Source organism: Aethalodelphis obliquidens, unplaced genomic scaffold, assembly GCF_003676395.1.
Source record: "Aethalodelphis obliquidens isolate GAN/ISIS:26980383/991018 unplaced genomic scaffold, ASM367639v1 scaffold6, whole genome shotgun sequence".
NCBI classification, from domain to species: Eukaryota; Metazoa; Chordata; class Mammalia; order Artiodactyla; family Delphinidae; genus Aethalodelphis; species Aethalodelphis obliquidens.
Genome location: NW_020837950.1, coordinates 54,364,740 through 54,392,494, shown reverse-complemented (window position 1 = coordinate 54,392,494; position 27,755 = coordinate 54,364,740). Strand labels below are relative to the sequence as shown.

At 37.0% G+C, this 27,755-nt stretch overlaps 1 protein-coding gene and 1 long non-coding RNA gene across 2 annotated transcripts in view; one reads left to right on the top strand and one right to left on the bottom strand.

Annotated features, from left to right (window-relative positions):
• Positions 1–27,755, top strand: part of PDE5A (phosphodiesterase 5A) — a 120,402-nt gene that overhangs the window by 47,982 nt on the left and 44,665 nt on the right. Inside the window, exons 7-10 of the mRNA XM_027103612.1 lie at positions 7,553–7,661; positions 9,090–9,177; positions 19,784–19,959; positions 23,150–23,209. Of these exons, the coding sequence (XP_026959413.1) occupies positions 7,553–7,661; positions 9,090–9,177; positions 19,784–19,959; positions 23,150–23,209 (433 nt within the window). The remainder of the gene's footprint in view (positions 1–7,552; positions 7,662–9,089; positions 9,178–19,783; positions 19,960–23,149; positions 23,210–27,755) is intronic.
• LOC113619059 (uncharacterized) lies at positions 4,346–7,669 on the bottom strand. The gene is made up of 2 exons (XR_003432265.1): positions 5,713–7,669; positions 4,346–5,555 (listed from the first exon to the last, which is right to left on the bottom strand). It is a non-coding gene; the product is annotated as an uncharacterized LOC113619059 (long non-coding RNA).

The window sequence follows — 27,755 nt, the reverse complement described above, 5'->3', positions numbered from 1 at the left end:
GTAAATTACCAAGTGTTCTTGTCATATTTCCTTTTGCACCCTTAGCAAAACAGTGGTGGTTTTTGCTTAAGCAATAAAATAGTCTAAGGAATATAAGTCTGCCAGGGTAAAGCGTCAGGAATTCTTGGGCATAATGCTGGTTTTATCACATTATTCCTTATTCATTTGTTTCAAATTATTTCACTCCCTAAAATAATTTGTGTCAATTTATATTACTCCTAATTATTGATGTTATAACCAAAAAGCCTCATATGATCATGGAAATAGAACATTATTTTAGCTTTACTATTTGACATTAAAGTTCCAGATTTTTTACTCTTCAGTTGACTTATCAGAGAATTATTTCATATAGGTGAATGATGCCACAGTTAGTACTGTCCTCAGTAACCAAGCTCCTTGGTGGTGATACTTTAAAAATAACCTCTGTGCAAATCTAAACTATAGAACATTCTATAGGATAACTGGCCTGGTCTCTTCAAAAAGTCAATGTCATTGAATAAAATGGAGGCAGGGACTGTTCCCAGACCTAACAGCCAAATGCAGTATGTGAACCTTGATTAGATCCTGGTTAAAAACAAATAGCTATCAAAGACATTTGTTAAGCCAGTTGGAAATCTGAATATGGACTGGATACTAGGTGTTGGTGGGGAATTATTCGTACCGTACCTTTTCTTTGGAATTAGGAAGATATTGTGGTTAGTAGGAGAATGTTCTTATTTTTAGGAGATTCAGGCTGGTGTATTTAAGGATGAAGTGTTATGATGTCTGCACCTTAGTTTAAAATGGTCTGCCAGGGCGGGGGTGGGGGTGATAAATTAGAAGGTCGAGGCTAACATATACACGCTACTAAATATAAAATAGATAAGCAGCAAGGATCTACTGCATAACACAGGGACCTATACTCAATATTTTGTCATAAACTATAAGGGAAAAGAATCTGGAAAAGGGAAAAGAATCAGTTTTACATATATATGTATATGTATAACTGAATCACTGTGCTGTACACCTCAAACTAACATGACATTGTAAATCAACTATACTTCAATTAAAAATTCCCAACAAAAAATAAAATAAAATACGGTTCAGCCAAAAATAAAAAGTAAATATATCTAAATTCATGTATTTAAACAAATAAATGTTTGCACATACATATATAGATATAGCAAATGTGGCAAAACATTAAAAATTGTTGAATTTAGGAATAGGATATTCATTTTACTTTCAACTTTCTTATGTATTTCAAAAGTTCATCATAAAAAATTGGAAGAAAATGTTTGTGATAAAAACTTGGAAACAAAGTAAAATGAAAATCACCTCTGTAGATCATATAAAATGCCTGAGTTTGCAACTGCAAGAACAAAATACTTAAGTGCACAGCCTGGTTTTGTTCCGACCCTCCTAATTAAGACTGACCCCATGGATCAGTGTGAGGTCTGCAGAAGCTGTCTTCTGCCCTCTGTACCCTTTCCTTTCTTCTCTTATCTTTTCTCGCATTTCCTGTCCTCTTCCATGTTCCCCATCAAGATGGAGAAACTGTTGACTACAGTGATTTAGAGTTGTTAGTTTAAGTGATTATATTTAAATCAAAACTCATTTCAAGACTGTTATTTTAACAATATGATTATTTTAACAATATGAAAGACCTTTTCTTCTATTAAAAGAATTTCAGGAATTAGCAAAGGAGCAAATGTAACTTGGGGGCAGGTAAGGAATGGGTTTGGCTCAGAAGGTACACCTAACTTAGGCCTTGACTGGTGACTTGGGCGTGGGATGGGTAGTCAGGGTACATAAACCATGGTATCTGTACCCAGAGATTTTCTGCTACGCTGGAGTTTTTGGTTCACAAAGTTAGAACAGAATAGCTGATCTTTATTTCCCTCTTGGCATTGCTGGTAGTGAACTGAAGTTTATATCCCGTCTCCACATCTATTCTTTTCTAAGCTTCTGTGTGTATATTTTCTGGCATATTTGACATTGTTTTAGTTGAAATTGAATCCTTTTTGAATATGTGATAATATGCACATGTCCTGGAGAGTATGTATGTATCTTTCTTAAATACTGGTATTGGGCTATACTGCCTAGGTCAGTTATGAAGTCTTATTCTTAGGAGGAGCATTAATAGATACTATTTTGATTTTATGATACCATACATTTTTGTTGCTTTTTATAAAGAACATTTTAGAAAGCTTCTAAACCTGTAAATATTTGATTATTTTACTATTTGGCTTGCATAAATAATAAATTGCTATATAGACAAAAAAAGAAATATATACATGTATATTTATGAATTTACATATATCCAGAGGACAGTAGGAAAATCAGTATGATAATGCATATTAAATGTATAAAATGATGGGAATTCCCCGGCGGTCCAGTGGTTAGGACTCAGCACTTTCACTGTTGGGGCCTGGGTTTGATCCCTGGTCAGGGAGCTAAGATCCTGCAAGCCGTGCAGCATGGCCAAAAAGAAAAATATTTATATAAAATGATGAATTATCTACATTTACCTTTGAATATTTGTATAGCAGCATATGCCTGTGTAATTTTATTTTATTTTATTTTATTCACATTTGATTTTTGTTGTGAAGTCAGACAAGTCCTCTTATTTCTCTGATAGCTGAACAAGCCCGTGACTTGGTATGATAGTGACCTCTACTGGTCAATATGCATTAAAAAAAAACTGAGGTCCTACTATATATATATTTAAGTCTTAGTATTTATTTATTTATTTATTTATTTATTTATTTCATCTTGATCTTTTGTTAGCACTTTTACTTTGTTTCTGATGAATACCACGTTCCCTCTCTGTAGGAAAAATGGAAGATATCTTTCCACTTTTAAAAATTATACCAAGACAGTCTTAGTATAAAGATTGTTTTATAAAGGATAAATAGGTCAGGGTGGTTACCTTAAAAGAGACTAATTTACATGGATCATTTAAACTGATTCATTAGCTGATTTTACAGTAATGAAAATTATTCAACACCAGTGCCTTACATTAGCTAATAGTTAGCCTTTATTATAATGATGCAATAAAAGTCCTCTTAGTGATGTAAATATGGTTTTATTTTAATAAAATTAGATTTCAGGCTTAATTTTGTGAAAACTCCGAATTAAAATGGTGTTTAGTAACTTCAGCTTTTTGAAGGACTAACTGGTATTGACACTTGACCAGCGGATTCTGTATTATGTTTCTAAAATTGCTTATTGATAGAATTTAGGCCTCTCCAATTCTCATTATTAACCACTTTGTCAATCCAAACACTCTTCCATGAGATGAAGTGCTAGGCAATTTGATGATGTTAGCAGTAAGCAGATCATCCTTTTTAGGCAGTTATGGATCAGTTTGGTATTTTTCCAACCAACCCACTAATTACCTTTTATAAATTAAAATAATTTATTGAAGACAGTTTTGAAATGTTAAGTGTAAAAATAAAAAATATTCAGGGTGAACATTACACATAATTGTTAGAATCATATCATCACTGGGATAAAGGACAGTAAACTGTTGGAGTTTGGGTCACCCAAGAATTCAGAAGGGAAGCTCATTTCTAGATGGTGGGAGGTTTTAGAGTTTCTATGCTTCGATTCAAAGGAAAAAGTGAGTGTGATGGGGTACAGTTTATGTTAGCTCTTAATTTTAAGAAATAGGTATTTTAGTGCTATAATTCCATATCAGTTAACTTCATGTTAGTTTTAAATGCACATTTTGTCATAAAATGACAAATACATAGAATTACTCCTTTAAGCTCACTTTCTTGGAATACATATACTAGTTAATACTTATTAGTTACAACTATATTGGAAAACAATTATAGTTAAATACAGTAACACCTACTATTTTTAAAATAGTAGAAAGGTTTTTACTACTTTAAAAAATGGTAGATACAGAGTGTAAGAGTATAGACTCTGAAATCAGACTGATTGTATTTAAACTTAAGTTCCACCACTTACTAGCTGTAGCGCTTTGTGTGAATTATTTAACCTCTCAAAGCCTCAGTTTCTTCATCTGTAAAATGGAGATACTGATGGCAGGATTGTAGAAAGGACCAAATGAGTTAATGCGCATAAAATGCTTCAGAAAATTTCCAGCACATAGTAAGTAGTCAGTAAGTGTTAGTATTTCTGTGTCTCTTTGATGTGTTTTTTCTGTCTTTGGTTCACATAACCTGAAGTGATTCCCATTTACATCTAAAAGCACAGAAGTTTCTCAGCGTTTCCAAGCTTCATGTCCCTGACTGTCTTCCCAAGGATGTACTCACGTACACCTCCCTCGATATCCACTGTGCAAAAAACCTTAGAGGTCTGAGTTAGCCCAGGCCTTCCAAGAAGCAGATGCCAAGACTAGATTAAATGTGTAAGACATTTATTAGGGGAACCCCATGTGAGAGTAAAGGGGGAGGGAGCTGGGAGGGGATGAGAGAGCCGTGAGCTCCCCACACAAGTCTGACCCAGAGTGAAAGAGAGGGTAAAGAAGGAAAGAGCATTGTGTGGAAGAGTCTTAGGCAGCCGAGCAGTTCTAAGGAAAGTTTGGCCAGGCTGTTGGGGAGTTCTGTAGCCAAAGCCTCCTGTCAGAAGCATCCTGGGTCTCCCAAGCCTGGGCTACCTTAGTGCCCCTGCTGTGTGTGCTCCATCTTTTTCCAGGAGCAGCCCTGGGAAGTGTGTCTGCAGTACAAACACAGTCCTGGGTTTCAGAGCACAGTGACTAGAGACACTAGTCATTTAGGTCTCCTGCAGTTGTAGGTCTGAGAGGCACATTTGCAAGGCTACCAGAATATTCCTGCTATTTAAAGAAAGATCCTATCCCTTTGCATTGCACTTTCAAAATCATCCACTACCTGTCCTAACATCTTCAGCCTGAAACCATCACTTTATTCCTAACAATCTGTAGCTGTTTAATGTTTCCCAAATATACCTAGAACTCTTCCATTTCAGCAATGTTTTTATACTGTTTTTCACCCTCCTTTTCATTCTTGATGTCTTTCTATGCATCCTTAAATCTTACCAGCCTTTTGCGCATTTTCCCTAATACCCCGTCTTCTCCAACCCACTCCACCAAGGGGTTATCTGTCCATCTTCTCCACATGTGGCGCTTTCATTGTTACCAATTGTATTAGTCAGGATTAGGTTTGAGTGTGAATCATAAAAACCCAAAGTAAAAATAGCTTAAATAAGAATGTAATATTATTACTCTCTCCTGTAAAGACCCAGAGGCAGGCAGCTCAGGCTCTGTGTTGCTGCTCTGTTCTACAAAGGCCTCAGGGACCCAGGTACCTGCAGGCTTTCTACTCTGCATCTCTAGGGAGTGGCCCTTCCCTTCAGGGTCCAGGATGCAGCTCCAGCCTTCATATCCACGTTTCAAATGGTAGGATGGGGGGCAGGGAAAGAAGGCACAGAGAGCATACATCAGCTGCCTTTTAGGTAAGCTTTCTAGAAGCAGTCACATTTCCTGTTGCCTAGAACTTACATCCTGTTGCCTAGAACTTAGTCACATGATGATCCCAAGCCACTGGGGTGGCTGATAAATGTAGTCTTTATCCTCAGCGGCCATGTGTCTAGATAAAGAGAAAGGGAGAAGAGTTACTGAGGGACAGCTGGGGGCTTCTGCTCTAGACTCTGCTCAAAGAGGACATGCAACTGGACATTGTATTATTATTCATTCTCTGTCACAGTCCTCTACGAGATTGCAAGCGCCTTATGACAGCTACTGACCTCTAGAAGTTTGTCTCCCCATGATGCTAAGGGTGACTCTCATGGACGAAGTGCTCAGTCTTTTGTTATTGAGGGGAGGAAGTAAGAATTTATTAGCACTTTTTACAGAGTAAGAGATAAGATGCTATCACATAACCTTAATAAATCTAATACTAATTTTTCACTAAAGTAACCATCAGGAAAACTTAAAATTTTCAGGGAATTGAAAAAAGAGTTAGGTTTCTATTGATTTAAAAGTAATTTTAATACTCCTGCTTCTCTGTATCAGTGCCTATACATCTGAATTTATGATCTCTGGCAAGTTGCTTAACTATTTGGGTTTCATCTGTCTCCGACTGTTGACATAAGGATGATGATAAGAACAATAAAAGTCGTCATCATCATCATCATCATTTTAAAAGAGGTTTGGACAAAGATATCCGCTCCAGTGTATTTCTTTCTCTCTGTAACTACCTTTTCATTTTTCTTATCTTTACTGCAGTTTCTTGTTTTCTTTTCGTGAGACTTTCGCTGTCCATGAAATATTTGTGGTTTTAAAATAGTCTTGTTAACCTACATCCTACACTTACAACCTTTTCTTGGGATTCTACCCAAATAATATGTATGAAATAGAAACCCAGGAATGTCCTAGGTCTGATGTGTCTGACATTTTGCATGCCTTCCCACATTATCAATCTAGGCTCAGAAAATGTTCAGTCTGAAGTTCATGTATTCCTGTGTTACTATTGTCATTTCCCTTTCATTCTTTATCACTTGTATATAATACTGGACATACAGTCAGTACCTGATTTGACCAAATTACTATTAACCTAAAATGTACAGCAAAGAAAGGAAAGACTCAATTATCTTGGCCAGGAATGAGGCCACGACTTGAGGAATCTTTGTGGAATCACAGTGATTGAGAACATCATCTGAAACCACTGTCCTAGAAGCAGTGTGGCAGGCTGAGTGGGAAGGATGGAAGACAGGAAAAGATCAGCACTTGGAGAACTCAGACCAAGTGGACATTTGTCCTGAGGCACATATTTTATTTTGAAATGTCTCCCACTATTAGACTTTCCTATTTTCTTCAGTTAGTGATCTTACAGTTAATACAGGCACATACTTATGGCTGGAGTAAATTTCTATAACTTGACCCTCTTTGTGGAATTCATCCCCATCACCAAGGAACATAGGAAGTTTCCGGATGAAAAGATGCGTTCTGTTCTGTTTTCCCAACTCCATTACTGGCACTGCACTTATGAACCCTGTGACATCAGGTTAACCTTTTGTGATCAACCTGTTAAGCAAGAAACTGGGAAAATGTTGTAAGTTCAAAAATTTTTTTTTCCATTTAAAGCAGAAAAAAGAAGAGAGAAGAGCTTAATAAAATTCTTCTAGGCCTGCTCGATTTTTCCCTTGGTCTGAAATGTGTAAAAAATTGTTTTATTGGAATGGATAGACTAAATAAATAACTGAGGAAGTAAAAACAGACACTAGACTTTAGTCATTCTATAAACTGATGAGAAAATAAGACATAGGGAAAATTCATATGGATTTTTAAACAGCACAAAAATCAACACGTCCATTAACAGTGGTAATAAGATTACTTAATGACATTTTAAACTTGTTTTAGATAGCTGAAAAATTGTGGGTCTTTGTTTTTTCAAAGCATTTCAGTTATAGTAACTACCAAAGTTGTAAATCATCAAATATGTTTAAAGCTGCATTTTCCAACTAAGATATACGCTTTGCTCTATAATTTAAGACTGGTATGTTTCTCTTATAATCATCTATTTGACTCTGTTTTGCCTGCGTTTTTTCACTGCACAGAAAGAACTCATCTCTGTTATCTCCACAGGGAACGTGATGCGAACAGAATCAATTACATGTATGCTCAGTATGTCAAAAATACCATGGAACCACTTAATATCCCAGATGTCAGTAAAGATAAAAGATTTCCCTGGACAGTAAGTAACCCAATTTTAGACTTGGAGCTTGAAGGCTGTTTTCCTATCAGATCTGCACTTAAACTAGTTACTCTTTTTTTAAAAAAAAATTTTAAAATTTATTTATTTATTGATTTTTGGCTGCGTTGGGTCTTCATTGCTTTGTGTGAGCTTTCTCTAGTTGCAGTGAGCGGGGGCTATTCCTCATTGCAGTGTGCGGGCTTCTTATTGTTGTGGCTTTTCTTGTTGCAGAGCACGGGCTCTAGGCACGCGGGCTTCAGTAGTTGCGGCACGTGGGCTCAGTAGTTGTGGTTCACAGGCTCTAGAGCACAGGCTCAGTAGTTGTGGCGCACGGGCTTAGTTGCTCCGAGGCATGTGGGATCCTCCCGGGCCAGGGCTCGAACCCGTGTCCCCTGTATTGGCAGGTGGACTCTTAACCACTGCGCCACCAGGGAAGTCCTAAACTAGTTACTCGTAACTGAAGGACTGGCCCTAGAATTGGCTCTTTGGGAGTGATCTGTGCTTTCCGTGATCTGAGGAAGGAGAATAAAACAGCTTATAACATCTGTTGAGAGGTTATCAGCTGTACTTGAGTATTTTTCTCTGTACTTTTATTAGTTTTTTAAACATGTATTAATGAACTATCATAAACTAATTTTGAGGTAATTTAACTATTACCTACTTAATGACATTCTTTAGATAGTATGGCTGGAGTTCCTGAGTTTACCCTCAACAATTAAGTTTCATGTGGCTTAAATGCCTATAATTGGTAATCTACCACAGTGAACAGCTCTGTGGAAAACTGAATATCTGTTTTCCTTGAGAGCAAAGCTACAAGGGTCAGTTTCTCAGACACTGAAAACTTTGAATTCTAGTATTTTTTCTCATCTAACTTCAGAAAAGCATTGCAGTTTGAGGCAGCTGCCTTGACTTTGTTATTTGCCTACCTAGGAGACCTTTTTAGAACGTTAGCGATATGGGCAATAGATAACAGTGGGAAAACTAAACAAGGACAAATTTGTAACATGTAGAATCCTAGGTGGTGTAATGCTTTTGACTTCTGCCCCTCTTGTTAAGTTATTTCAGACATCCACTACACAGGGATAGTAGAAACTGAATAAATACTTTGCTTACTATTACTGTAAGCTGCTTGGAGAGTTTAAAATGGAAAATAAAAGAAATACAGGTAAATAAAATGGAAAATATGAAAAAAAATTTTAAAGAAAATAGGATATTTAGTATTTTTAATAATGTAAAGACTAATTGCTTTATAGTACATTTATGTGAACTTCCTTATAATTTGTACATTTTCTGCACTCTGATGTTATCTCCAGCTAATAAAAGATGAATATATTAGTGGCTTCCGAGGTCCAATATAGTTTCTATAGCATCTAATGGACAAACAGCCTTCTCATAATATTTAGCTGTCTTGTTTTTGTTTCTGTTTAGAATGAAAACACAGGAAATGTAAAACAGCAGTGCATTAGAAGTTTGCTTTGTACGCCTATAAAAAATGGAAAGAAGAATAAAGTGATAGGTAAAGCCTTTTTGTTGACCTCTACTCTGCACTTATTAAAGAAAAACATGTATTCTCAGAAACTTCTCTCAAGTGTAAATTTAAAGACTAAAATGTTTGAAAAAAAGATAAAAATTGGAATGATAAAAGAATTTTGAAATAATTTTATATTGATAAATGTCAACAAACATTTCTTAAATATCTTATTAACTATGATATATTTTGGTAATTGTAATCCTGTTTCAATAGAAGTTTGGTTTAAGAATGACATGTTGAAAGTTAGCAAACAGAGAGATCAAGTCGATGATGTATATTGTTTTAGCGCCTTACTTCTTGGTTTCTGGTTTTTCTTTTTTGAATACATGGTTTAGATTGTAGGTTGTATTCATTGAACACTCCGCTGCTTTAGGCACTTGGGATAAGTCAGTGAACAAGCAAAAACCCCTGCCTCAGGGAGTTTACATTCTTACATGAAGGTTAGTAAAATATGTCTACTGCAGGAATGATGGAAGGAGGCATTCTCAGAAAAATGAGATGATGTTTCCTATTATCGACATATTTATTTCTTGGCATTGCAGGTTATAGTAAACGTAGAACAGAAAATGTGAGGTTTTATATGCCAATCGTGCGTGATTGACACTGTGAAAACAGTCTGAACTGTTAAATATTCTCCCAAGAACTTGGAACAGAGGCTAAACTTTTAAATAAAAACCCTAATGGAGCAAGGCTTAGCTATATAAATTTACCTTAAAAATTCTGATGAGTTTCCAGGTTGTAAGATTTGACTGTAATTTTATTAAAGAAGAGTGTTGGTCAGAAAGGTGTGGGGGTGGGGGGAGGAATCGTTCATGAAAATGGGAGGAAAAAAGGACAAATATTGAAAGTGCCTCTCCAGTTGTGTGCAGTAGTCAGGGAACCTTTGCCTCTCACATGGAGATGGATGAAGAAGGTTGTAGCGGTGTATAGGGTATGCTGACCACTTGGCAAGGCCAGCGCTTGCGTGGCGATGGATGCAGCAGGTTGTAGCTGGTACTGCTCGGTGATTCCAGTCCATCTGCTGGCATGTGTCCTCACTGTGAGATGGATACACGGGCTTATGCCATTAAACAACCCACCAGTCTGACTTCCCTTGTTCTGATGATTTTCTTTCCAAGATATGTTAACTCATAGGAAGAGAATGCATTCTTCATATCCTCTCGAATACACTGCTCACTTTGCCAGTTGTTTCTCATTGTACATCGGTGAACTGGGCTTGAGGCAATGGGCTGAGTTGCAGGTGTGCATACTCAGGTTCCTGGGACAGATCTATTTCTTGTTGGACATTGATACTATTCTGGTTTTATAAATCAGTCTTGTGAACTTAGGTACTGTTCTCTACCCCAGAGAGTGGGATCTGTCCTCAGCATGGTAAACTAGTTTGTAACCCTACAGGGCTGGGCTTCCTGACTCCAGTGCATTGCCTCATAAAGCCTCTTGGAAACCAGCCTGGCGATTCCCTGAAGGCTGTTCATCACCTGCGCGCTTCTCAGCTCTCAGAGAAAAAAGTAGAGCCTAGTGAATCCATATGTCAGCTCTCTTTTCAAGATTATCACCGATCAGATCTCTAATATAAACAACAGAAGAAAACTGACAAGGGTGCCCTCCAATATGAAACTACATAAATGTTTAGGATATAAAATTTTATATTCTAGGAGTTAGGTGAAAACTACATTATAAATGTTATGCTTCCTTTTTTTAAAATTTTTTTTGAATTTCATTTTATTTTTTTTACAGCAGGTTCTTACTAGTTATCTATTTTATACACATTAGTGTATTTATGTCAATCCCAGTCTCCCATGTTATACTTCTTTAAAATGCTTTTTCATATAAGTATAGAGCTTACCACAAGATGCCTTTGACCTTTGAAAATGTGAAATGGATTCCAGAAGCAATGCATCATTTACTAATGAGTTCTGATAAGAAGGAGGACAGAGTGGCAACTTGCCACATCAAGGCACATCATCGCTTTTTCTCAGCAGCATCTCTTTGGAATAATTGGGAATGGGGAGTGGCCGAAGGAAGTTATACATCAGGCTTTTTCATCACTTTACACATGTGATAAGTAAGAGGATTTGGGGGAAGTGCAAAAGGTCCCTGGATGGGAATAGGGCTCACAACATCCGGCTGGCTCCACTCTCCCTTTAAGCATTTAAAAGGTTATGGGTGCTTCCCTGGTGGCGCAGTGGTTGAGAGTCCGCCTGCCGATGCAGGGGACACGGGTTCATGCCCCGGTCCGGGGGGATCCCACGTGCCGCGGAGCGGCTGGGCCCGTGAGCCATGGCCGCTGGGCCTGCGCGTCCGGAGCCTGTGCTCCGCAACGGGAGAGGCCACAACAGTGAGAGGCCCGCGTACCACAAAAAAAAAAAAAAAAAGGTTATGGGCTTCGAGCCCTGGTCCGGGAAGATCCCACATGCTGCAGAGCTACTGAGCCTGTGCGCCACAACTACTGAGCCTGCGCTCTAGACCCCGCGAGCCACAACTACTGAGCCCCTGTGCCACAACTACTGAAGCCCACACGCCTAGGGCCCATGCTCCACAACACGAGAAGCCACCACAGTGAGAAGCCCGCGTACCTCAAGGGAGAGTAGCCCCCGCTTGCCGCAGTTAGAGAAAGCCCGTGCGCAGCAAGAGCCAACGCAGCCATAAATAAATAAATAAATTTATTTTTTTTAAAAAAAAGGTTATGGCCACATTATTCAACTAACTAACCTTTCAGATCCCTTCAGAATCCACATTCTGTGTTCCTGTCACTGTTTCAGACAAGTGAACAAAGAAAGAAATACCAGTTGAAATAATCAGACTTCTCTTGGCATACATTTTGTGTCACCCTGCTTGATAACAGAGTCAAAAGTAAGTAAATGTTGTCTTTGGAAAGGAAAAATTCCCTGCCAATAAAAAGAAAGAAAAAATGATTTCCCTGGTGGGGTTTCTGGGGGGGCATTTTCAGGTTAATTTCAAGAGGGAATATTTCCAGTGTTCCCTGCTGTCTTTCTAAGTGTGACAAAACAGAGAATTTGAATTCTCAACTATACTTTGTACTCACAGATGCAGCGTGGAAAATATCATGGCCATGGATCATTTTTCTTACATGTCACACAGACCAGATTCTGCTAGTATGTAATTCTAATACAGAATCCCCACAGAGTTTCCATGCAGAAAGACAAACGGGCCCATGTGTTTTTGGTAATCTTCTTTCCCTTCCTTTTTTTTCCCATTACTGACAATTAGATGAAATTATAGACATTAGACCAGTATGGGGCCTGTTGTATCACCAAATGTATTCCCTGAGGTATTTTTTCATATCAAATGTTTTCTCAGTGCTCTGGCTAACACAGAGTGTTTCCACCACTTTGTTTTCAACACTATTAAGAAAATACTTCCTCATTCAAATTCACTTATTTTAACCAATTATATCCCCTATTTATTAGACTAAATTTTCCATGTCAATTTCAGGGCATATTTTGAAGAAATTAGTTCCATTCCCATCCAAAAAATATTGTTGAGAACATCTCCACTTTAAATAGCTTACATTTTCATCTTTTTTTTTTTTAGTGAAAAAGTAATAAAAATCATAGTGGTATACCACACGTTGTTTGACAGTGAAGTATGAGAGGGGAATATGTATTTCTTACTGAATATATTTTCTAAACTGATTTTCGTCCTAATGCTCTGCTCATCTATGTGTTGCAATATGATCCCAAGGCATAAGTAATATTGTAAAATTATGTAAGTTTAAATTTGACTTCTTAATTTTATTTTTCATATTAAATTATATCATTTGGCAATATCACTAACTATTCATTTGTTTTTAAAAATATTTGCTAGGATTTTCCTAATGCAAATATTACACTGTGCAGTGTCGTCCATGGTACATACTGCTTATATTGCTTAAAGTATACAGTTTTTCCCAATTAAAGAATTGTTAATTATGATTAGTGATAAGAAGTGCCAGGAAATAAGGCTGTAGGGGCAGTAATAATGGGAAGAAAATGAGAAAAAAATAAAACTAGGAGATTATAGCTTGAAATTATAAAAGTGAAAATCTTTAAAATAAAAATAAATATAAGGATTATAGTTTCAAGAATTGATTGAAGAAATAGAAAAATAAGAGAAACCTCATAGTAGCCCTGGAAAACAGAGACGCTTACCTTTATTGGACCAGAAACATTGAGGAATTTCTAGAAGATAGGAAGAATATACTATTTGTAAGGATATATTTTACACAGAATGGGAAAAATTTGAGTAGAGATATCAATATCAGACAATGTAAATTTTAAGGTAAAAACATAATATACAGAATCACTTTGCATTGATTAAGTTAAATTCACAGAGGAAAGTGTAATTGTCATAAATGCTTCTATAAAGTAAATAACATCATTGACATACAAAAACCAAAGCTATTAAAAATACAAGGAGAAATGGACAAAATGGTGATCATAGTGATAGTCTTTAGTACCCTTTTCATAGAATGTTAAAGTACAGGAAAATATAAGGAAACATTAGAATTGATTAATACAGAAAATGAAATGGATTTAATTGGCATATAAATACTTTTATATTTTATAATTTAAAAACAAATTCCTGTCAAATATTCATCAGAAATTTACAAATATTAGTGATACACACACATGCAACACAAACTTAGTCATTTCTGAAAAGCAGAATTGACAGCCACTGTCATGGATCACAGTGCATTAAAACTAGAAATGTGTAATAAAAGGATAAACTGGAGGGAAAAAGCTCACTTAGAAACTGAAAAACATTCTTCCAAATGACAAAGAAGAACTCAAAAGTCAAAATGAAAGTATAGCATTTTAGAAAATTAGTGGTTGTATCAATTTAACATAAAAACTCAAGGTACAAGGTCAAAGCTATATATATAGGAGTTATATAGCTTTAAATATTTTGCCATTATTAATTAGGACATAATGAAGTTATTTGAACTAAGTGTTCAACTGAAGAAATTAGAAAGACAGCACCTTTCTCTTTCTCACCCTCTATGCTGCCCCCAAAGTAAACAAATAAATAGGAAGAAAATAAGCAAAGAAATTGAAAAGATAAATTTATGAAATGAGAGGGGATAGTAAAACGAGATAATGGGCAAACACAATAATAATAAACACAGATAATGAGGGAAATAAAAGAAACACAAATAGGAATGAGAAAGGAAATGTAATTACAGATACAGAAGAAACTTTAAAAGATGTTAGATAATACAATGTACCAAAAAAATAATATGTTTTGATGGAATGGAGAAATTCTATAAAAATTGGTAATAACCAGTACTAACAGAAGGAGAGTTTAAAATTTTTCATAGAAGAGGGTGTGGGGAAAAGGGAACCCTCTTGCACTGTTGGTGGGAATGTAAATCGATACAGCCACTATGGAGAACGGTATGGAGGTTCCTTAAAAACCGAAAAATAGAACTACCATATGACCCAGCAATCCCACTCCTGGGCACATACCCAGAGAAAACCATAATTCAAAAAGACACATGCACCCCAATGTTCATTGCAGCAATAGTTACAATAGCCAGGTCATGGAAGCAACCTAAGTATCCATCAACAGATGAATGGATAAAGAAGATGTGGCACATATATACAATGGAATATTACTCAGCCATAAAAAGAAACGAAGTGAGGTGGATGGACCTAGAATCTGTCATACAGAGTGGAGTAAGTCAGAAAGAGAAAAACGAATACCGTATGCTAACACATATATATGGAATCTAAAAAAAAAATGGTTCTGACGAACTTAGGGGCAGGACAGGAATAAAGATGCAGACGTAGAGAATGGACTTGAGGACATGGGGAGGGGGGGAGTGTAAGCTGGGACGAAGTGAGAGAGTAGCATTGACATATACACTACCAAATATAAAATAGATAGCTAGTAGGAAGCAGCCGCATAGCACAGGGAGGTCAGCTCGGTGCTTTGTGACCACCTAGAGGGGTGGGATAGGGAGAGTGGGAGGGAGACGCAAGAGAGAGAGGATATGGGGATATATGTATACATACAGCTGATTCACTTTGTTATACAGCAGAAACTAACACAACATTGTAAAGCAGTTGTACTCCAATAAAGATGCTAATTTTTTTTTTCATGGAAGTAGTTGAGAAAGTTATATTTTTAAAGTCACTAACAAAACAAAACAAAACAACTCTTGCCCAAAGTAAATTCTTACCAAAGCAATCAGAGGACAGGAAAGGATGAAATAAGGTGAGGCATGGAAAACGCAAAGGCAAAATAACTTAAAAAATGATATGATTGTTGAATGAAAAAACCTAAAAGAATCAGCTGAAAGTACCTATCTAAAAAGAGACTTGTGGAAGTTCCTGGCTATCAAATTATTAAAAGAAAATAACTTTTTACAAGCCAAGACAAATTTGTTAGAAAATAATAATGGAAAAATCATCCTGTTTACAATAGTAACAAGGAATAAACTTGGTCAGAAATAGGAACATCTATATGAGGAAAACTATAAAAGTCTACTAGATAACTTGAAAGTCTTTAAGTTATCTTTAAGTAAGTGAACTGATATAACATTTCCTGACAATAAGAATCTATTATTTAAGATGTTAACTTTTTGCAGATCAGATTTATATCAATTTTAATACATGTCCTTGTAAGATTTTTTTTTGAGGGGGTAGAGGAGTTCTTGACCAACATATATAAAATTCATCTGGAAGAATAGCATAAAAATAATCAGAGTTGATGGATAGAGAATTGCCTTGTCAGAAATTAAAATAATGCTGTATAAGTAACATTATTAAAAGTATTATATGTGTGCTAGAAGAGATGGCAAGATTGATGGAACACAGTAGAAAGTCTAAATGCAGACTCAAGTCTGATATAACAGTTGTGTTACTGTGCATAATAGAGTATATTTCATTGTTTCTAAGGTGCCATTGGTTGAAAGACACCATTTTATATATCTTTAAGAAAGAGAAAAATGATTTCAATTACATAATGACAAGCAATTGATTAGGATGCATACTGATTTCATAACATTTAAATGTGAAAAAAGTACATAGTTGAAATAAGTATGAATTTATTATTTAAGGTGACAATTCAAATTATTAAAGAATGGATAACTATTTATGTTTTGCAAGAATCCAGTAGCAATTTAGGGAAAAAATTAAGTAGAATTAAAAGATTAAATGTGATAGAATGAATCTGTAAAAGTGCCAGAGGAAAATATAGGTTTGTATGTAACTTTGAAATGGGGAAGCTTCTTTTAAAAGCAAGACACTATAGTTGAAAACTTAAAAGATAACTGTTTTAGTTACTTGAGAAATGAAATCTTTTCTACAACCAAAAAACTCCCTAAGTTAAGATAATTGACAAATAACAAGTGGGAAAAAATTATTTGCAAGGTAGGTGACAAGGGTAGAAGGGTAAGTCTTACACATTAACAAGACAGGATGCTAATTTTGGAGCCCATGTTGTGCAGGAGAGAGGACAGGAGACCACAAGCAGGATATAAGAATTGACCCCCTGCTCTGCCAAGAGGCCAAAAGGAAAACTGTGGTTGGTAACAACATCTGATCCCTGGAATTATAGAAAAGGAAACATAAGTGTGTGTTTAGAAACTGTCCAGTCCCTTCAGCATAATTTCCAGAGATGCCTTCAGTGCCAACTAGCTCTCAGAGCTGCTGTGATGACCGTGTGAAATAATGTCTGGACAAGTACTTTGTGAACTCTAATATTAACACTGATAGTTTGCTATCTAACTGTACTACTTCTTGGTTTTCTCCTAATATATTTTTGAATGTTTTATTTTATTTTTGTATATAGTTATTGGTTTTCGTTGAGTGATTTTGTTTTATTTTTGGTTCTGCAATAACTACTTTGTTTTTATATATAAGTGATTCTGATTTTATATGGTTTACTAGTAGATGTGGCATTTCAAATGACCAGTTTTAAATTTCATTATTGTACTCTTCATCCACTCTTCCAGATCTTTAATGAATAAGTTGTGAAAACCATCTGTAAACGGGCCCAAGCTTTACATTTTCTCAAAGAACCCTATTTGTTTGTTATGAACCTTTTCTTCTTCATAGCTTTTTTTTTTTTTTCCGACTTGGGTATTTTTGTTTGATAGAATTAAATTTTATGAAGGGTGTAAAGAGATCAACAGGATTGTCTTGAATGCTGTATAAATGTGACTGCTTTCAAAGAAGGATTAAATTATATTCCTAAAGGGATAATTTGTCTTTACCCATTTTCTTGCCCTGAGCGTAACTCTGTGTCTGCGTGTCTGTATCTATAGAGGTGGATTGTGACACAGACACACCTGAGCTGTGGTTGTTACAGCCAACTCTTCCTACTTGTACACTTAACATGCCATTTTAGTACCTTTCAATTCCTGAGGTATTAGTTAATACCGTTTAATATATTCATTCAATGACTGTTGGCTGAGGCCCAGATTTGAACCGCTGTCCAGGAAAGAGTTCCTTACCTCGGTACCAGGCCCAGCAGACTGCCTGATGGCCACGTCTCAACCCCTCCGGGTTGTCTTTTCCTTCCCATACATGCAATCAATCTTATGCAGTGATACAAAGAAAAATCTTGGTTATGAAAAATGGCCATCAACCAGGAGAAAGCTTTAGTAAAAATTGAAAGGCAGTCACATTGTGATGTGAGGATAAGGCACAGAATGCGTGACCCTCAAGAAAATGTGATTTGGGAGATAGCCAGAAGCCTATATAAACAGTTCCATATTTATAATTTGGGGATTCACAAAGGTTGGCGGATATAACCCAGGCGTTTTTACCGTACGTGGGACATGGTCTTTTAAGGTAATGAATACCGATTGCCATATTTACTCACAGTTTTTACTTGCAGTGTCCAGATTCATTATGTCTTGTTTAAAATTTTTCTTGATAATGGAATGTGTTTAAGAAGTAATCTCTGCCGTACTAATACAGATAGATAAGGATGCCTTTACTGTCTAAAGCAGAAAAGCTCCCACAAACAAAAAAGAGCAACATGAGAATACAGATAATTTGTAGGGTTAAAAATAAAGTGCACACCAGTGGTAATAAAGGGATTTCATGTGCAACCATGCATCATCACGGACGCTATAAAATCCTTTTGTGCTCCAGGAAAAATAAGAGATAACAGAATATAGTCTTCATGGGAAAGTGGTTTGGGTCAGAGCTGCAATCCTTCATTCTTTCATTAACTCAGTAAACATTTTTTGAGTCCTGCTATATGCCAGGCATTGCTGGCTGAGGAAGTGGAACTGAAAAAATAAAATCTCTAAGCCCAAGATATGTACGTCCAGAAAGAAAGACAGAAATAAAATCCCCCATGATACTCCAAATGATAAAGTTAAGGAGATAGAAAGGAGAAGTGGCTGCCTCACCCGGGAAGTGGGAGGCCTGTGGGAGCTCGCTGTGAAGGGCATGTAGGGATCTATTGGACAACAGGAAAGAGAGCAGTGGGGAGCAGTATAGGCCAGCGGGAAAGCATAGGCAAAGGTGTGGGCAAGCAAAGTGCAGTCAGGGAACTGCTAGCAATGATCTGACGGGGGTGAAGAGGCACAGAGCAGCAGTGTGGTAATAAACTAGCCTTTGGGGCTAGGCTGAGCTGGGGTTTCAATTTTAGACATAAGCATACTAGCTAAGTGACCTGGAGCATATGACTTAACCTTCCTGAGACTCAGTTTCTTCATCTGTAAAATGGGCGTGGGCACACCTTTCTCACAGTATAAACTGTGCAGACTAGAGTTCATGTGTATATTAAAGCACTGTACCTACATGCACCTGATGGAAGTCTATATTACATATGCAGAGACAGAAGAGATGAGGACTTTAACAACAGTGTGTTACCCAGAGGTAGGAGGTCATCCAACTCCTCACAGAGACCACTAGGCTCAGAGTCCCATAGAACAACTAGTTCAATAAAGATTTGATGTAATCTTCTATTCATATCGACTACGTGTTTGACTTTCTAAGAAAGGCCAGGATTTGGGAGGTTAGGTTACAATTGTCTCCAAAGATTAGTTCTGCTTTTATTTCTAACTAAATAGACATTTCTATGTGCATTTATTTGTAGTATCAAAAATGATTGGAAATATGACTCTCCTGGATGCAGAGGTGCATATTTGAAACTTTAGACTGTCTATGTAAATTGTCTGTTTCATCCATTCTATTTTGTATGTAATTGTGTTATTTAACTTCTGGTTTCTCAGTAAGGAAAGGCAGTCTGTGTGACCCAAAATTCTGATGTGCATCAAAATTGCTCTCTTGGCAAATGTACAAAAATCCAATTAGTCTCCAAAGGACAAATTGTCTTTGGGGACTCAGCTGATCTGAAATTCGCGACCGAGTCTGGAAGAAAATAGTACTCTAGGATTTTTTGAACACAGACAACATACATTTAGGGCTATGTGAAACAAGTTCTCATGTAAATTGATTCAGATGACTTTTCTAGCTTATATTTGTGAGAATTCATTTGCTTATTTGGAGATACCAAGCATTCCTAAGAGAAAAGTGTAAGACAGTCGTGGTGGGGGGGGTCTTAAAGTCAGTGAGAACTGTGATGATGAAGAGTAACATTTGCTTGACTTCTTGAATTCTTACAGGGGTTTGCCAACTTGCTAATAAGATGGAGGAGACCACTGGCAAAATTAAGCCTTTCAACCGAAATGATGAACAGTTTCTGGAAGCTTTTGTCATCTTTTGTGGCTTGGGGATCCAGAACACACAGATGTACGAAGCGGTGGAGAGAGCTATGGCCAAGCAGATGGTCACGTTAGAGGTGGGCTGACACGTACAGGACTTCTCCGTCTCTATGGCCAAACTCTCAACTTACACCTCTCCCTGTAACAGCTCTTGGTGTCTGTTACATCACTGTATCCTTACGACAGTCATGTGCTTTAGATGATCAGATCCTTCTCTCATTTAAACAGCTGAGGAAACTGAGACACAGAATATTTTAGAAACTTGTCAGGGGCCTTATGACCAAACCAAAGCTCCAGCCGTTGGTCCCTTCAGTCCTCTGCTTTTTCGGCCAGAAGCAGTCCTTGACCTTAATAATCCATTCACACAGATGTCTACTGCCACTGCACCGCGTCTGTCCCTTCCCCATTGCCTGAGCCTCCCCATCTCTCCTTGTGAGCAGTTGTATTCACACGTTTTAAAAAACAGAAACAGAAATCCTAAGCACTCAGAATCAGAAATGAGGAAAAGTGAAAGTCTTTCAAATTACAGATTTGTGGATCCCACTTCTGAAAATTCTGATTCAATAAGTCTTGGGTAGAGGCTGGGAATCTGCATTATTACAGAGCTCCCCCAGGTGACTGTGAATGTGAACCACTGGCTTGGGGCACTGACCTCAGGCAGACTCCCTCCCAAGCAGGACAAGCCTACCCAAGTGGGCCAGCCCTTTCCAGATGTACTTCACTAACTGCCTGAAGATGTTCACTTCGTGTAACATGGAAATTTCTTACATCATAGACCAACTTAGGGAAATAGACTTCATAAAGGGCATTACTTCATCCTTCATACACTGGTGTGAAATATACTTTAATGTTTGCCTGCTCTTAGCTAGTAGAGATCAGTGGAAATCAATGTTTGGGATATAGATCATTAACGTTTCCTCCAACCCCTAATAAACAGATACCTAACCTAAAGAGCTAGAAGGATATATAAGTCAAGATTTACCAATAACCAAGATGGTATGCTTTACTTTCTAATGTGAATATATAACACTAATAGTTTTGCTGTAGTGTTACATAAGAGACCTTGGCTTAGAAACCGGTAGAAATCTGTTTCAAATACACACACACATATGTATGTGTGTATATATACAAACAAATATACATATATTTCAAATTACATATATGCACACATGTACATATATGTACGTGCGTGTGCATATACAATTTTTAAGCAAAATTTTTTTTGACTGTTTCCATGGCTTTGCACTGAAGCATTGAATCTAAGCCAGCTATCAATTAGAAGTTATCTCTTTTTAAAAAAACTTCCTATTTGGGAAATTTCAAACATAATGCTGAAGTAGAGAGAATAGCTTAAGGAGCCCCCACGTGTTCATTAGCTGTCTTCGGTAATTACTGACCTGTGGCTACTATTATTCCGTCCATACCCTTGCTCACTTCTCTGTACTCTTCTTCCCTATTAATCCATTGATTATTTTGAAGCAGATCCCACATATCATATCATTTTATTCAAAATCTCTGAATATTTTCCTGTTTGAGATTTATTTCTATTTTTACACTATAGTTTTACTTCAGTTAAATATGAGTCATTAGGCTTTCACTTAATATATACATTTCAATTTCAATTCATTATAGGAAGGCATATGTACAATCACAGGTTTAACCTTGAAAAATTTTTTTCTTCTGATGTATTGGATAAATGCTAAGGACATGAACCCCTCATGTTTTCTTATGACAGGGAATTATTTTGACCTGGAACACATCATTATAATGACAGTAAAACAACAACAATAATAGCTAACCTTTATCAAATGCTTACTCTGTGTTCTCACTTGTGTTAACAAAATTAATCCATACAACCCTACGAGTAAGGTGCTATTTTTATCTTCAGTGTGTGATGAAATTAATTTTTTTAACTTAGAATGTCATGTTATTCCTTTATTCACTTATCCATGTTGCATTGCACTGATTTATATTAGACTAATTCATGGTCATAGCCTTAGCCTTTCTCAACAAACCACCTCTGTGGTGTCAGCAGCAGCTTAGCCATGACCTGTCCATTTCACAGGAGCAGGAGACAGCAACTCCAGGGTTCCTGAGGTTTCCTAGTGATTAATGGTTCAAACACTAAGACAAATCAAGTGTATCATAGCATTATAACATTCTGAATCACAAGATAGTAGATGTATGTACCATTTGGCTTTAGATTTTGAATTGCTTAAAATTTAGAAACTAGTTCAAGGGAAACTAGTTTGGGCTGCTGAATTACTTGGCTCACCATTTAAAGTCTGAACATGGGATACCTTTTTATCATTGATTTTAAAACTTTGAGGGATTTTAGTAAATCTGTGTTGACTCTGTCAAAAATGAAGTTTTAAAAATGTGTTTTTAAAATATGATAGTTTAAAATGCAATCACTACCTTGGTTTAAAAGAATGTCTAAAATATTATTCCATTACTTAAAAGTTATCACTTTTGAAAATGGGAATGAATGATTCTCATGTTAAGTTATAAGAAGACAGTAAACCTGCCTTACCATCTTCTTACAACTTAACTCACTACGGCGATGGGAAGTGTACTAAATTGGGAGTTGAAAGCTGGGTTCTAGGCGCTCTTGTCTTCTCACTGGGTGTGAGCTCACAGCCAGGTCATGAGGATCCCTGAGCCTAGGTGTCCTCAGCTGTTAATGGATAGATTTATAGACCAGCCCTACTCTTCTCAGTTCTTGAATCATATGAGTGTAAAAGGATCCTTGAGTCTGTGTGACATTCTATCTCCGCTGTGCAGTTTTTCCTTATGAATTCTGCAGTGGTTACATACTTCATCTGAGAGCCACTTCTAGGCTACTTTCTTTCCAAATATCAACGTTAAAATGTCAGTTTATGCAGAGGTCTTTTATCTTGATTCTGTACACAAGTAAAAATAACTAAAGTCAGTTTTTTTTAAAAGGAAGTGACCCAAAATTTTCTGCCAAGTTTGACCTAAGAGTGTGGCTTATAAATAATGTGTTTGTTATATCAACAATGTCAGAGGAAAAGTGACAGTTTTCTTTGAACATAGGGAGTATAACTTTCTGTTTCCGTAATAAGCATTTGAATCAAAGTCTGGGATTTTCTCTCTGTTGAAGAAAGCAGCAAACAAGATATGATGTTCTGAGGAGTCTAGCTGTCTCTGCAGGAAGTTTTAGCAGAATCTCAGGCTTGAAACTGTGGTCTGTGTTTGGTAGTCCTCTCTTGTATAACCTGCATTCCTTCTTTTCTCGCCCTGTAGGTTCTGTCATATCATGCTTCAGCTGCAGAGGAAGAAACACGAGAGCTCCAATCCTTAGCGGTAATCCTCCTCCTCTTTCTTTGTAGAAATGAATAACTAGAGGCATCTAATTAATACATAAATATGCTTCTCTCAGGACAACTGCTTCTAGTGGTAATGGTCCCCTAGACATTTAATTAAATGTGGTACATATTTATATGGACATTTATAAAAATATCTAATCAAATCTACTTTCTTGCAGGGCTAGAAATTCACTGATAACACAGCAAAGGATAGCATCATATTGATTTTGTAATACATTATATGATTCTGATATTTTTCCAATAATTGTTATAATCTTTACATCTTTCTTAAGCCAAAATTAAATTTAGTTTTCAGTTCATGGGGAAGTGTGGACAGGCGACTGCAAGGTGGTTGGTTGGTTAGAGTAATAACAGCAAAGATTTTATAGCTTGTAACTGATAATGTACTCTGTGTTATTAAGAATTGAGAGTGATTTTAATTTCTGATCATATAGCTTACAGAATGTTACTTGAAATTGGGTTCAAATAAGGTCAGTTGCTGAATTCTCACTACATTCTTATTTAGGATACTATGAGAGAAAACCACATTGATATGTAAGTGGAATATCACATGTTCTAGGTCTTGATTGAGATTGCCTTGGATGAGATTAATGAAAATTCGAGCCACTTACACACTGACAACCAAGACTGACCCTCTGAGTTTAAATTTACTTGAGACAACATAAAGTCTATATGAGATTTGGTGAGAGTCAAGTAAGGAATGAGAAGGGTCACTAAGATCATTGAGATTCTTTTTCTTTGTCGTCATCATCATGGCTTGCCAAATGTTCACCCTCCGTGCCCTTACATACATTTTCTCATGTAAACAGGACAGCTGTGCTATGAAGCAAGGGACGTGCTCACGGTCGCAGTGGCAGGAAGTGGAGAGTCAGGATACAAACTCACACTGTCTCTCTCCAGAATGCATGCATATAATCACTGTCTTATCTGTGATGGGCTATTAGGGAGAGAGAATGCTAAAGATGATTCAGATATCCTGACCTTGGTAATTCAGAGAGTGATCATCCCATTCATTAACAAAAGTGGAAATATTAAGAAAGAAAACGGATAGATTTGATTTAGAACATGGTAAGTTTGAGGTAAGTGAACAACCAAATAGACATCTTCAACAACCAGGAAGGGCAGGTCTAGAGTGGGGAGGGGCTGGTGGGCAGAACTAGAGGCGGTGATTTGGAAGTTAAATCACGGGATCTGGGGGAGTCCCGTGGTAGTGAAAGACTGGGAATGGAGCAAGTTGGGGAGAGTGCAGAAAGATGTGCAAGGCTGCAGGCAGAACTCTTGTGGGTATAGGTTTAGATGGAAGGTGTAGGAAAAGAAACCAGCTAAAGCAGCGAAGTGGGAGTTAAACTGGGAGGAAGGTTTAGGCTAGGCAGTGGCACAGAAGGCTAGTAGAACAGTTTTTACAAGAAAGGAGATCCCATCATTTGTTATAGGAAGGTTGAGAAATAGGACTGAGAAGGCTGCTGGATTCAGTGATCAGGTGGTTGTTTAGAAGGCAACTTCAGGAGTGAAACTGCAAAGGGTATGAGTAAATGGTGAGAAAATGGAGGAAATGAATACAGACTATTTTTAAAAATATGGTTTGTATGAAAGAGAGTGAAATAGCTAAGACAGGTGTTGGCTGCATCATGTGAAGTTTTTTACTTGTTTTGTGTTTGTGAGCAGGGTTTGCTCACAAGCAGGAAAGCCAGCATGTTCTTGGACAAAGGCGTAAGGTCCAGGGTGAGTGTGAGACTAAGAAATTTAGTCAATTTCCTTCAAGAAATTGAAAGAGATCTGGACCTTGAAGTGGCCTAGATATTAAAGAGACATTTCTTTGGCCAAGACGAGAGTAAAGGGATAATAATAATAATAATAGTAAATAATAATAGCTACACTTAATTGAGCACTTACTATATACCTGGCATGTTTGAAGTTCTTTGTGTGTGTTAACTTAAGTGTGTTAAATCCACAGCCATACTATAAGGTCAGTTTCAGCATTTTGAAAATGGAATTTGCGGTTGAGAGGGTTTAGATTGTCCTCCTCAGGATCTCCCAGATGGTGAGTGATGGTGCCAGGACTAAATCCAGGCAGTCCAGACCCAAAGCCCACACGTCATTGCACAGCACTGGGGAGAATGCGCTAGGAAAGAAGGAAAGAGAATCAGGACTTGTAGATGTTCTTGATTAAATCACCGAGTAGGAAGCTGAGTCATCTGCCAAGAACAGTTGAAGGAACTTGAGATGATTTCATCTGAAAGATTAAGCTTCTCTAGGGGTTAGCCTCATTCGAATTGGCTGTATTTCTTTTGTTCACGGTGACGTTTAAAGGAATGAGACGTTTTTCAATTATTTACAAAGGTTTAGAGGTTTAAAGTATTTCTCACATCAGACTTAATTGCCCGTTTGTGTAATCCTCGCAGAGTGATAAAGTTTTGAACTAACTGCATACTGTGAGCTGGAAATGATCGCATGGAGAGATACCTTTTGAAGTGCTTGCAGGCTTTGTGGGATTATTAAGTTAGCTCTAAAATGAGGGCAAGGGTACACTTTGTTATTTTAGATAAATAAAAACTAACAAATAGAGTCATTTCTAAAGATAATGCTTAAAAAAATCCATTAGGATATTAAACTTTGCTTTTTACTTTGAAAATAGCATAGTCTTTCAGAAAAATTTGAAAATTATTTTCTCAATTATGTTAATAATTTTAGCCAGAGAAAAACACTTTGGAAAAACTGAGAATTGCTATATTGCAGTATTGTTCAAAACCATCTGTTGTTCCGTTTGGAAAATAGATTTCTGGCAGCTGCATTGAGAAATTTAGGATAACATAGCTTGTAGGTCAAATAATTCATTTGAATTGGTTGGAATTCAGCAACTGATTTCAATTCTGTTTTCTATCATCCTAATAAAAATTCCTTTGCAGCCCCAAATACACAGGTGTCTGCATCATCCAGAAATTACCAAAATTGCTGTCTTAGTCATGTGTCTGATGGTTTATCTCAATTTAAAACCTAAAATAAATTGAAAAGCTGTCAAATGCTTCTCAATTTTTATTTTTAGAAATCAGTTCTTGAAAGAATTAAATAATGTGCTTAAGTATACTAAATATTTATGCCTATGTTCAGAAAAGTTTTCTAGTCGTAAAAGTATAACAAAGTTGATAGGAAATTCAGAATCCTTTTTTTCCCTTGCTTAACTTGAGTTTTTATCCCATTTTTAATCTTATTTTCTCTTGGCTTAAAATTGGGTGTAGCAGAAATAGGGCCTCAAACAAGCATTTTGCCATATACCTTTTTTTTTTTTTCTTTCTTTCTTTGCAGTACGCGGGCCTGTCACTGTTGTGGCCTCTCCCGTTGCGGAGCACAGGCTCCGGACGCGCAGGCCCAGCGGCCATGGCCAATGGGCCCAGCCGCTCCGGGGCACGAACCCATGTCCCCTGCATCGGCAGGCGGACTCTCAACCACTGCGCCACCGGGGAAGCCCTGCCATATACCTTTTAATGATCCTTACAAGTTACTGAGCTAAAAATAAAAGGACCCCAGCTGACCTGGTTATGGTTATTAGAAAGTTGTTAGTTAAGATATCAGAATGAAATAAATGTTTATGTATTATAAATAACTGAATATTTGATTGATTAATTGCCTTTTCTGCCTTCTCTTGCTAGAAGAACAGTAAATAAATACGTTTTAGAGTTTAGTTTTTTAAAATAAACTTCTCAGTTTTGTCATAGAGTCAGTGCTGATTCGGTTCCAATCCCTACAGCTTCTGCTTTATAGCAGTTTCTTTAATCACACGTAATGTATCTCAAAGCAAACTGAGACCCTGTTGTGATCCTGAAAGGTCTTCTGTATCAAAATAGAGAGAGAGGGAAAAGCTGGCCACTTAGGCAGGATTTCCTAGGACAGAATTTATACCTTATCTTGACCTTAACCTTTCAGAGCCAGAAACTTCAAGTGAACCCTCTTGATCAGGCGTGTGTGTGAATGCTGCAGGTAACAGCAGTAAGGGGCAGAGCCAGATACCTGACCCAAATCTCTATTGCCTAAGGCAGCGTTAGAGTATAGAGCCACTTCCTTATGTCAAGATGATCATCACATTCCTTCACTTTGGGGGAAAATCTCTATGGATAGTCAAATTATAAATGGAAAATTTTGAGCAGATAATAATAAAGAAGAGTTGACCCTATGATCTAGATAACTAGTGTCACCGAACTGTAGCCAACAAGGCATCCAGTAAGGCATCTTCTTCCTTAAAAAGTGCTAGAAATACTCTGGAACAATTTGGGTCCTTTGGACTTCCTGTACACTGTCAGTTGAGTGCATTCATTTTTATAGACGTCTATAACATGAATATATCTTTTCCACGTTGCAAGATTTAATAGATTCTGTTTGGTTCTTCCTACTTTCATTTGACAAGCAAATCTTACCTATTTTGCTTTGATTTTACTAGTGGATTACTTCCAGTGGTAGTCTTAGCTCCAAAGTATGGTGGCGCTGTTCTTGAGCTTCTTATATACTAATTAGATGCTAACCAAATCTGA